General features: G+C 38.4%; 1 protein-coding gene across 10 annotated transcripts in view; it reads left to right on the top strand.

Annotated features, from left to right (window-relative positions):
• pde4dip (phosphodiesterase 4D interacting protein) overlaps positions 1-12,677 on the top strand; it is a 60,113-nt gene that overhangs the window by 42,813 nt on the left and 4,623 nt on the right. For 6 of the 10 annotated variants that reach the window (XM_059512524.1, XM_059512525.1, XM_059512519.1 and 3 more), the window contains 17 exons: positions 810-925; positions 1,954-2,123; positions 2,228-2,363; positions 2,442-2,601; positions 2,936-3,052; positions 3,187-3,619; positions 4,264-4,499; positions 4,590-4,644; positions 9,077-9,318; positions 9,416-9,562; positions 9,728-9,934; positions 10,864-11,133; positions 11,231-11,362; positions 11,478-11,603; positions 11,854-12,043; positions 12,173-12,294; positions 12,491-12,619. In XM_059512524.1, coding sequence (XP_059368507.1) covers positions 810-925; positions 1,954-2,123; positions 2,228-2,363; positions 2,442-2,601; positions 2,936-3,052; positions 3,187-3,619; positions 4,264-4,499; positions 4,590-4,644; positions 9,077-9,318; positions 9,416-9,562; positions 9,728-9,934; positions 10,864-11,133; positions 11,231-11,362; positions 11,478-11,603; positions 11,854-12,043; positions 12,173-12,294; positions 12,491-12,619 — 2,988 coding nt within the window. The remainder of the gene's footprint in view (positions 1-809; positions 926-1,953; positions 2,124-2,227; positions 2,364-2,441; positions 2,602-2,935; positions 3,053-3,186; positions 3,620-4,263; positions 4,500-4,589; positions 4,645-9,076; positions 9,319-9,415; positions 9,563-9,727; positions 9,935-10,863; positions 11,134-11,230; positions 11,363-11,477; positions 11,604-11,853; positions 12,044-12,172; positions 12,295-12,490; positions 12,620-12,677) is intronic. The other 4 variants (XM_059512520.1, XM_059512517.1, XM_059512523.1 and 1 more) reach the window with 4 other exon arrangements.

Here is a 12,677-nt window from a genome sequence, read left to right as displayed (position 1 = left end):
GAATAATACCGTAAATCACTCGAGGTTCTCAGATCTGAACAGAAGCCAGTCGCTGATTCGTATTAAATCTGTGTCATGAAATTGTCACATTATACTGTTCATTAGTAAATGCAGCGCACACTAAGCATTAATTCATAATATGATAGCATGTTAGCAGCTTCCCTTTTATAAAGCTTATATTTTAATATTCATTGATAGTAGAACCTTGATGGCTATAAACAGCTAAAACTCTTTTCTAGTATCCAGAGAAATTAGCTTGCCGTTAGTCGTATACTTATCCATAACATCTATACTTTATTTAAATTATTTATATATATATATATATATATATATATATATATATATATAACCTTCAGAATATATAATATACCACTGAATTTACAATATAGTACCCAAAATAGGCTTTTGCAGAAGTTTTACAAATCATGTTAACTTGTACAGTAATGGAATGAATCCAGAAGTGGGCCGTGCTGCCACTCAGGAAATGAGGATTTTATCTATTTTCTCTGGCTCTTCCTGTCTTTCTGCTTGTTTTTTTTGTGTGTATACTGGTCTGAAGTATCAGTTTGTCACGGAGAGTCAGTATGGTCCTGGATTAGTTTGATTTTATGGTAGAATAGTCTGTGAATATGCTGCAGATGAAAGGTTACTCAGAGAAGCCCACTGTCAGTAAGTTGAGCCTCATTAGAGTTTTATGTTCACTAGTCTCCATAGTGACACGTGCAACAGTCAGCGCATAGTGTCTGTATGAGTGTGTGAATGCATTTGGGTGTATTTCAGTGCTAACAATGCAATACTTTTTCCTCTAGGTGTTACATCAGATGATGGAGAGGAGGATGATGAAAACTGCATTAGTGAGTTTGCGGACAGTGCAGAAGACGAGGAGCGCTCCAAACTGACTTCTCAGGCTTTGCTCAGCGTGCAGGTATGACAACATGCTTACAGTATAATGGTACTGCATGTATTTTGGTCATAGTTAGAAATATATTTTGTATATGTAGGTTTATGTCTAAAAGTATAATATGTATATACAGCACGTTTTAAACATATTTAGATTTTATATTGAGGTTCAAAGATTTAGCTAACTATACAGTATACTATACAATGCAACATATAAAAAAGACAATAACCAAAATCTAAAAACCTATTCAGTTCTACAACCATGCTGACTTATACTATGCAATAATATTGGTTCATTTAAACAATGGTAATTCAGTGTTTAATCTTATGTAGTGAGAGAGAAAAAAATAAAACATGTATAAGTCAATATACATTTTTTTAAGAACATACTGTTCAAAAGCATAAAATAACACAAATGCAAATAAACTAATACAAATAAATGTTTGTATTATTATTTTGAATTAGCGTTTATTTTTATGTTTTTAGTTTTGTTTTTTTAAGCGTTTTATATTTTTATTTTTAAAATCTATTTTAGCTTAATTTTTTGCATTTGTCATTTTTATTGGTTTAAAAAAAAAAACATTTCCATAACTAAACATCTTTCTATATCTTTAACTAAATAGTTTTAGTTTTATTTCAAATTTGATTGTAAGTTTATTTCAGTAAGTATTTTATTATTTCAGCCTAAACTTATTTCAGTTACATTTAGTTTCAATAACATTTCTTATTTATTTTTAGTTTTTCAGATTTTATTTTTTATGTTATTTTATTTCTCCGTAGTGTTAGTTAACAGTTTTAACAATAAACATCCATCTGAAGTTTATAATATCAAAATTCTAGGTAAAATCATTGTTTTCTAAAAGCATCATGGTGATTGTCGATTGCCCTGTTGTAAAATAAAAATAAACTACATCTCATTAAGAAGTTGTAGCAAGTGCAGATCCTTTATCTGACAGTGGTTTTCTTTAAGACATCAGATGTGGATTAATCCATATAAAAAGTATCATTTTATATGTTACAGAGTACACTGTATACTTTATTTCCATTTTATAGAGCTGTGATCAGCACAGAGGTCTTAGGGGCTGCCAGGATGCAGTAGCTGAGGGTCCAGGGCTGGCGGAGGTCAAGCTTCTGGTGGAGCAGAAGAGGGCAGTCGAGAGAGAACTGATGGAGCTCAAGTCCCAGTTGGAAAAGGCTGGTTTTTCCTCTCTCTCTCAAATGAGGTAAAGTTATCAATATGCAACAAAGTCACAAAAGGCTATTTTTCAAATAAGAAATGTTAAAAGTGTGAAATTCTTATTTGTATGTGTGTGTACTCCTAAAACAGGAAAGCTTTCTTTACTCTACGCTCTCAAAATGAAGAGCTCAAGATTATGGTGACAGGAAGAAAGCCTCAGAGCGATGGACAGAAGAGCACTTCAGATAGGTGCGATGGACAGCTGGTGGATGCAGTTGGCATAGAGGTGAGTTTGCTTTACATGTGATAGTAAATAGCATCCGTGGGTTTTTACTGCAAACCTTAAATCATGTTTGTGTGTCAGCCTAATGAAAGGCAGGCGGTGTGTGACCAGACAGTGCGACTGAAGTCTGACCTTGAGCAGGTCCAGCAGGAGAGCAAAGAGCTTCAGGAGAGACTCATGGTGTCCGAGGCCACAGTTCAAACCCAAGCCGAACAGCTTAAAGACTACAGAGAACTCCTCAGTGAGTTAACACGTGATCTCGTCTATGAAACCACTGAAAGAAATGGTTGTTAACAACTAACGCACATAATACCACAAATCCAAATGTTACTTAAACTTAGATCTTTTTAAACTTGGAACGACTCTCTATCTCTCTCTAACAAATGTATGTAAAATAAACAGAATTATCACAATAGTACATTCAACTATGTTTAGTTATTTTAGGAGAGGTTTTTAAAACAAACACAGTTTTCAAATACATTTTGTTGTGTGTGTATGTGTATTAGCACTGACCCACAAGCATGAATAAAAAGTTTTTGTTCCTAAAGCACCAACGTTTCTGCTCTTTCGTTTAGCGGAAACATCAGTACAGCAGGACAATAAGCAGGTCCAGGTGGACATCCAGGATCTGGGCTATGAGACGTGTGGCCGAAGTGAGAACGAGGCAGAGAGAGAAGACACCAGCAGCCCAGGTAATCTCATTTGGTGTTACCACCAGGGGGCGCTCATGTCTTAAAATTGTGGTGCCTAATTTCACTTTCTAAACACTGTATCAAAACATCACAACTTCTTGTAAATAAAATTTGTGTGTCTTCCTCTGCTGCAGAGTTTGATGATCTGGAGCTGTGCACATCTCTTACATATCGTGATGGAGGCTCTCAGTGGTGGGCTGGGTCCAGCTCACTGAACTCTGGGAAGACTGAACATGACGTGACGTACCTGCAGCAGCTGGTAGAGGACCTGCGTGGTCAGCTCTCCCAATCTCAGGTTCTGATCCGTAGCTTGCAGGCCCAAAAGTGTGCTCACACTCCAGTCAGCTCTACTCGTAAGGTCAACTGGGGCTTGGATCACTCTGAGGCACAGAGCACAGCTGAGGAGGACGAAGGCTGGCAGTCGTCTGACGGCTTTGGGTCTCTTCCCCGCCAGCCAAAGCAAGACCGAGAGCTGCAGGAGCTCATCTCTCGTGTGACATCACTGGAGGAGCAGCTCAAGAAGGGCAAAGGTCATGCAGAAGATGGCAAAGCTGTGAACTGGCCAGGGTGAGTACATTTATATTCTTGCAGGAAAACAGTACCATAAAAACCTTTATTAACCTTAATCAATCAATCTATCTATCTATCTATCTATCTATCTATCTATCTATCTATCTATCTATCTATCTATCTATCTATCTATATCTGTCTCTCTGTCTTTTTGTCTCTATTTTTCTTTACAGGAATATTGCTTTTTTTAAATACATTCTAAGATTACAATTACATTAAATTTCATTTAAATAAATGCATGAGTAATAGCAATTCATCATGTTTAGTCAGTAATTAATTTAGTATTGTTTGCAATATGATGTTTGTTTTATATATGTATATATTTTAAAGAATATGTTATATATGATTATATATTAATATATTGGTATAAATATATGTTAGTAATTAGTGATTCTTTAAAAAAAAAGGTTTTAAATATTACATTTAAATATTACAAATATTATCTTACAGATATTTAAAATACACTTAAATATATTGAAAATATACTACTGATTTCTCAAAGATCAGGAAAAATAATCTGTAAATATAATGTGGTTAATTGTGATTAATTAACTTTATTCAGTTTATTATGTATTCAATAATGTATATTCACTGTAAGTAATACTGGTGAATAAATGCTATTTTCACCATTCTCCCTGCAGTAAGTTTGACACGCTGATCCAGGCTCAGGCCCGTGAGTTGTCTCATCTGCGTCAGAGGATGCGGGAGGGCCGTGGAGTGTGCCACATTCTGACTCAGCACCTGGGAGACACCACCAAGACCTTTGAAGAGCTGCTGCGCTCCAATGACATCGATTACTACATGGGACAGAGCTTCAGAGACCAGCTCTCTCAGAGCATCTCACTCGCTCAGAGAGTCAGCACCAAAATCAGCGGCCGTGAGTGAAACATGCATACTTACCAACATACATCTCTCAATGTTTTTCTGCAACAAAAACAATGCAATTAATTACTTGATCACATTACAGGGGATCACTCTGAAGTCCCAGATGACAAATCAGGCCATGAGCTGCTCGCAATACGGTGAGTCAGCTGAACATTTTATCGATCACACCTTGTCATTATATTACTTCAGAACTGAATCAGGTTCCCCTCTTGCTGCCAGTTACACCCAATCAGCCAAAACATGTGATGAGTATAGCACATGGGCCATATTGATTTGTTGAGATTTGTTTAATATTGACAAACTGTACTGACACAAATTTCAACTCCTAATAAAGAGCCTTAGCGCAGCATCTTTTCCTCAGTAAAATTGCTTGCTGTGCATTAAACGTATGTTTTGCATGTCCATAAAGCAGATCAGCTTGTAATGTTATGATTAGTTTTAGCAGTGAGTGTATTAGGTGGCACGAACATAGAGATTTCTGACATCCTATTGACTTGGACACCAGCTGTGATGAGTTTCCCACCCAGTAAGCATCATGGAAAAGTTCGCTTGGATGGATCAATGTGAGAGATTATTTCAGTAATGAGACATTGTGTAGTCAATGACTGGCATTTGCATCCTACATACTGTACATCCTCAGGCTGCTCATGTGTTACATTGTGTTTCAATATATTTTTGTTGTAACAGTGAAGTTCGACTCCATTATGCAATTTATAAGAATCAAATATGTGAGAATGGCATTTTTGCACTTTACTTTACACATTTTTTACACAGACATTTGTTTCCAGTAGACTTTTTTTTCCTGTTTCATAATATCTTCCCCTACACCACCCTCTGTAACTCATTCACTTCATTTCTACCCTTTCATGAGCACTGAAGTGAACTTATTTGACTTTGCCTGCAGGCTTGGTTGAGCGATGCTATATGCTAATGCTAATGTGAACTGTCAGAAGCTTGCTACATAATGTCACCGCTGGTTCTAGGGCATCTCTGGAATGTTTAAAACTCGAAGGACATTTCAGCGGAATTCATGTCCTCATTCCGTACCCCCTCAGAATGGCTACAGGAGATGACCCTTGTTTTTCTTTCCCTTACGTCATGATGCATTGTGTTGAGCGGTAGTCAGTGGGTAAGCTTGCATGAGCTGGAAGGATCTGTCCTGTTTGGATAATACTTATTTTGTATATTGAATGGAAAGGTGTAGAGATGGTGTTTCTAATTTTTTTTTTTTGTCTGGAGATACTTTGAATCATCCAAAGCTGAGATGGATCGGTTTGCTGGATGTGTTTGCTGAACCAAAGAAAAAAAAAAAAAAAACAGGAACCAGAACCATTAAGTTCTTTATGATTCCCATCCCTGCTACACCAAAACATTAATATTTTCCAAAGGACCAATTTAACCTGTATGATGCATTGCAGTCAATCTGTTATCTTCCTCATGGTTTTAATTGCAGTTTAAAACCTTCTTCTGATCTGATCTGGTAGTGCACGTCACCTCCTCGCCTCTTATTTCCATCGTAGCGTAATGGAAGCTCACAGCTAGAAATGGATGATTTCCAGTGTGTAATCTCTTTGTGGAAATGTCTCTGTTTGTCTCTAATACTGCAGCCCTTAATGAGGTGAAAGAGAGCGAAAGGGTGCACAGATGGCCAACCAGATGCACGACTGGACTTAACCGTATTTTGTTGCCAGTCAGCTCATTTAGCTGGGGTTTGTAATTGAGAGAAAACAGAGGGGGATTTGCATTGGTTTGATGTCCTAAGTGTTTTATGTGTGTTTTCATGTCCTCTTGTGAACATTTGCCCTGGGACAGAGCTGTGTCACATGGTTGGTAGCTGTGCTGTGAACACCCGGCTCTGGATTGGGTGTTGACTTCAGCGGTAATCAGGTTAAGTTATTAAAACCTCATGAGTGAAATAGGTCAGAGACAGCTAAAGCTGACAGAGAGAGAAAGCAATAAAGATGAGAAGATGGTGGAAGGAGAAGACCACATGCGAGGACATGTGAAAGAAGAGCATGACTAAATGCCAGAAGAGAAGGGACGACAGAATATTGATATTAACCTGCCTATAGAAATGGATTTTCTGTTCGGTTTTCCTTTTGGATGGTTACAGATACGGCACCATGGAAAAATACGAAGCAAATTTTACCATGAGCAACAATAAGGACATGTTCTGTTTTTTTTTGTAATGATTTACAAGATAAGTTGATTTAGATGTCCTACTATTATAAGCATATAATAGTTTGGATATGCTTTATGTTTGTTTATTGGAACACAGATGTGTCTCTTTTGACTGAAGCACCCTGTTTATGCACAGAGGAACGCATCAGCCCAACGGCAAGGACCACACACACACGCGCACTTCACCATGAGGGTTTGTTGTGTTTGAGAGCTCATGGGGAAGGACGTTACGTTTCAGGAAGACACTCTGATGACCCTTTTCCTCCTTTGGGAATAAATAGAAAAGCACAGAGGAACTGGTTTCTGAGAAGAAGGACTTACTGAACATTCAACCCTAGCAGCTTTTGTTTCTTTGAAATCCGGACTTTAGGAATTTTTAAGTTGAGTTTGTGATTATTAGTTCCGCAAGGATGTGTTTGATCTGTTGTCCAGCAAGGACTTGAAAAGGAAGAGATGTTTGGAATGTCCAGACCATGCTGGATGTCAAAACAGTTGGTATTTTTGCATTTGTGGATGTATTAAAACTCTCTGTTGAGGTTGGGAATAAACAGATCTGTCTCTCAGCAGCACTTGGGATTTGTAATCTCGGGATTTGCGTTGCTCGTCATCCAACTGCCTGCTGGAGATTCCCAACTCCTCCCCCATCACTACTCGCAATCTGGGCAAACCCCCCAGCCTTCATCACACGAATGATCACGACCCAGTTATCACGGAGACCCAGTTGACAAGCGCTACATCGGCTGCCGGTCCTGCGGCCCCTGACCTGCTCCTCTGTGTTTCCCAGCCAGCCAAATGTTTGGAAGGTCAGGATGAAGTGGCTGTGATCGGGTCTCAAAGGAGCATAAGGGCTCAGGCAGGTCGGGGGGCCATGGCTCCGCTATGGAAGTCCATGCTGTCCAAAAGCAGCCCCCTGTACCGCGACTCCCTCTTTTCCTTCTCTCTGTGGGAATGGCAGGTGCAGAAAAGAGAGTTGGCCATTCTCAAGAAGCAGACAGAAAGGGAGAAAAGAATGCTGCACAGACAGATGGAGAAGTAAGAGCTTTGGGGTGTTTTATGTAGGTGAAAAAAAATCATAAAACTTAACTATTTAAAGCAATATTTGTGTTTTTCTACTGTTTAAGATTTCTTAAAGAATACAGTAAAAACAGTTATACTGAAAATATTGTTACAATTTAAAACAATTGTTTTCCATTTTAAAATACTCAAAAATGTAATTTATTTCTGTGATGGCAAAGCTAAAATTTTCAGCTGCCATAATTACAGTCTTCAGTGTCACATGATCCTTCAAAAATCATTCTAATATGCTGATTCGGTGCTTAAGAAATTGTTTTTATAATTATCAAAGTTTAATGTTCACATATATGCGCAGTTTAATAATTTTATTAAAATTTGGTATTTGTTTTGGATTCCTTGATGAATAGAAAGTTCAAATAAACTTTGAATTATAAATGTCTTACACATTTGATAACGCATCCTTGCTGAGCAAAAAATATCTTCCCCCCAAAAAAAAAAAAATCCATGCATTTTACATGAGGTGCTCTATTATGTAGAGTGTAGGTGAATATATAGTGTGTTTTAAAATCAGTCTCATGATATTCACAATCAGGATGTTAGAAGACAGGTGTCTATGTTGGTTGGTGCTGGTCATGTTCAATTTTGGTGCATTGGCCCTGTGTAAATATAACTGGAGAGTGATCACATGTGAGAGAGGTGGCACACACTGGTAGGACGCTACTGTGTGTGTGTGTGTGTGTGTGTGTGTGTGTGTGTGTGTGTGTGTTTTGGCACTGACGGAACAAAAACAGGTCCTAATTAATCCAGCTTGGAATGAATTGTTGGTACAAAATTAGCCTAATGCCCAGCATGCAGGACACACCTGGCACATGGCAAACAAAATATGGTGACAATTTGCATGTACAACATGCTTAATTTGTATCCACATAAGCATAATAAACCCAAAACTCACTTTTATCAGACCCTGACATTTGCATGTATTAGTTTTGCAGTTTTGACCTACAGAAAAGGAGAAGCGTGGCACAATTGCTTCATCACATGTATGGCACATTAACAAAAGTAAACATATGTGGTAAATTGCAGGAGTCTACTGTTTTGAATTAATTCTGAAAAGTGAGAATTTTGGTTATATTCTGACAACATAATTACAGATATCTTGTGTCTGCAGATTGTGCTCATTGTTCGTTTTAGTAATAACCAGAGTAACTAGCCATGACTACGTAAAGCAACAGGATGTTTTGTTGATCACTTGGTTTATATTTCTGCTGCTGGGTAGCCCTGTCCACTGTGAAAACATATTGGTCCAAAGCCACTGCTCCTCTAAACTATACTTACATTAAACAGTTGCTAAATGTCATTTTTGTCTGTTCTCAGGCTAAGTAAGGAGCTACAACAGAAAGACAAGCTAATCGAGTCGCTACGCTCCAAACTTGACCAGCAGCAACGATCGGATACACCTACTAGCAGTCATGCCCTTTCTGTGGCCACCGACCAAACAGACAGGACCTCTTTTGTATCAGATGACCACGGCTCAACCAATGAGGATCTAGAGCTGTGCTCCGAACTAGATGCTCCCAGCGAATATGGCCAAGAGGAGGCAACGAGAAGTGTCACAGGTTTTTGACTATTAACATCAAATTTCAATATTTTATCATGTCCTCATCAGGATAGTTTCTCATCCAACTTTTTTATTGTCTGCCTGTTTTGTTTTAGACTCACGTGATCATAGAGGCTCAGCCTCATTACATCCATCCAATCCACCATCTATCACTTCATCACACAGCCACCAGTCCTCCTCCAACACCTGTCCCAGCATGCACTGCACACCACATAGGCCATTGGAAACCCAGGCACAGACAGGTAGGAAGAGTGAGGGGTACCAAATCACATATGCCCTTTTTAGTATCTCTCATAACAATGTTATTTTATCTCTATCTGCACTGACCAGCTTATAGCCTGCTTCTAGGCATACAAAGTCGCATTCATTGAAGTACCTTTAGCTGTTTCTCTATGTTTTCCCATCAGGCCTCTCTACTGTACCTCTGTCCAGCTCCATTTCTTTCTCCACTTCACTGCACTGTCCACAAATGTCTTCTCCACCTTTGTTTGATCCTCAAACTCCACCCTTGAGAACCCGTCACCCTTATGGTGGGGGATTTTCACTGGCAGAGGTTCACCGAGAGCTTCAAATGCTCCAGAGACAGCTTGGGAACAGTGAGCCTGCATCTGAGTGTGTGTGGCACAGAATGATTCATACTAATTGTGACAATGAATAAGTATTGGCAAGATTTGAACCTTAACTGGAATAATGCTTTTGACAAACAGAAATCAGAGAATGAATTTAAAAAAAAAAATGAAATTAACACAAACTTTTTGTCAAACAAACCTAAGAAGTCATTGATGCAATATGCAGTTGTTGAAAGTTGAATCACTAATATGCATGCTTAAATCATTTAAGCATTTTATTTAAACATCCTTTATACAAGATTGAACTGAAGAGATGATTTACTAATGAAAAAAATATAGCATGCAAAATTGTATTAGTTGCACCTAAATTTTCATACATTGTGTGGTAGCTTCGCTCACATTTTCATCTTCATCATGCTACTCATTTTTTTAACCTGCTTTTTTTTTAATATATAAATTAATACTTACATTCTGCAAGAATGCATTAAATTGATCAAAAGTGACAGTAATTTTTACAAGATTTAATAAATCCTGTTCTTTTTAACTTTCTATTCAACAAATTCAACAACATTATCAATGTTGAAAACAGTTTAAAAATTGTATGAAAACCGTTAGACATTTTTCACAAAATTATTAAACTGTTTTCAACATTGATAACTACCAGAAATGTTTCTTGACCAAATCAGCATATTAAAATGATTCCCGAAGGATCATGTGACGGAGTAATGGCTGCTGAAAATTCAGCTCTACTATCACAGTAATAAATGACATTCTAAAATATATTTAAAAAAAATAGAAAGCCATTATTTTAAATTGTAATACTATTTTACAATATTAATGTTTTACTGTACTTTTTGATTAAATGCAGTCTTGGTAACCCCCAAATGCTTTGATCGTTAATGTGTATATATATATATATATATATATATATATATTTACATAGTCTCCGATAATGTTTTCTTATCCCGGTACAGGCTACCATGGTCCTCAGATCAAACCCCTTCCTGCGTTTCCATTGGGCTCCCATACTCAGCCTGACCATAGCAGCTTACACCCCCTATCCCATCATGCCTTCGAACAGTCACCTTTCAGCAGCCAGCACAGCAGTCCCGCTATGAAATCAGGGGCAAGCCTTCTGGAAAGCAGTGCAATGTGGGATATGATGTATGGCCCAAGACCTTTAAGACCAGGCACGTATGGAGACATTTCCTCTGGTTCCTCTGGATATCAGTCAGGCCATACAGGTTAAATCTCAGAGTCAATTATAATGGTAACATATTGTTGTCATATAATGTTTTGTAAAACTTATCAAGGTTTTTTTATTTTTATTCAATGCTTTAGGCACAGACTTAATGGAAGAACACTTAAGGGAGATCCGCACTCTCAGGCGGCGTCTAGAAGACTCTATCCAGACCAATGACCGTCTGAGACAACAGCTGGAGGAGAGACTGGCCTCCTCTGGGCGAAACGGAGGTCAGAGACTCACACAATCAAATTAACCCAATCAGTGTGTTTATGTTGTAATACTTGTGCATGTTCTAGCTTGTCTGTTTCAAATGTATGTATATTTTCTCCTACCTTTCACTAGCAGGGGGAGCGCCCACTAACATCTATATCCAAGGCCTTGATTCTGTCAGTCAACTGTCCAATGAGATTCGAGTACTGAAAGAGGAAAATCATGCCCTCCAAACCCAACTCCAGCAGGCCAGGACAGGTAGAATTTTAGTCCTGCTATGTTCATAAGGAATGCTATCAGTAGTACTACAGCAACTTCAGGTGCATTAGAAGTAAATAATTAAGCATATTTTCTTGTCAGCGTTGACAATGGAATAGTCATATGGCTTAGTTCATACAGTATTCATTCTATATAGGCATTCATCTTGGAAATTAAAAAAATATATATATTATTAAACATTATTAGTTATATTTCAGGTGTTGTTTTATTGTGTCTGTTTCACATGCAGACGCCAGTAAAGAGATGGAGCAGCTGAGAAAGGTGGTGCTGTCTGGGTGTGGCCAGTTGAAGCAGGCGGAGCTAGAGGCGGACCGGTGGGCGGATCAGTGCAGACAGCTGCAGTCTCAGGTTAGAGAGCAGGCTCAGGCAGTACTCCAGCTCAAACAAGACAAACAGAACAGTCTGGACAACAGCACCAGGTACAGTGTCAGACTACAATACCCCTTTGTATCCTCTCGAAAATGAATTAGTAGTTTTGAGATTTGGCTCTCGACAAAAATGTGTCAGACTGCATTGAATAATATTAGTGTGTATACATCTGTGAACAGGCTACAGCATGAAGTGAATGTTCTCCAGCAGCAGCTGAGTGAGTCTCAGTGTCTAGTGCACACTCTGCAGTGTGAACTACACGTGTATCAGAGAGTCTGTGGCACTACTGAGAGCAACACAGGTAAGAAACAATTGCACCTGTCTGAAACTCAATCAAAGGCATCAAATATTGCTCATTTTGCCCTACAAACTCAATAAATATTTTAAAATGACTGAAATTTGTTTTAGATGGAACAATTACAGCTAAAGTCTTGAGCAACCAGCTTTGGATTGTATAAGCAGAGTATTAAAATGTCTTGTGCCCTCTACTGCTGCAGGCTCAGGATCGAGGTTGACCTTTGACCTACGAGAGCGAGAGTCTAACATACATTTGTTGGAGCAGCAGCTGAGAGAGAGGCTGGACCGGTGTATGCCCCATTCCTCAGCCAGGAAACAGCTCTTCCATGGTGAGACAACTAATTATAATAATAAATCATGACTTCAATTTGCACGTTTGTGGATGAA

This window comes from Carassius carassius, chromosome 27, assembly GCF_963082965.1.
Source record: "Carassius carassius chromosome 27, fCarCar2.1, whole genome shotgun sequence".
In the NCBI taxonomy this organism is placed as follows: Eukaryota; Metazoa; Chordata; class Actinopteri; order Cypriniformes; family Cyprinidae; genus Carassius; species Carassius carassius.
The sequence above is the reverse complement of the archived record's forward strand: the minus strand, read 5'-3'. Positions and strand labels throughout refer to the sequence as shown.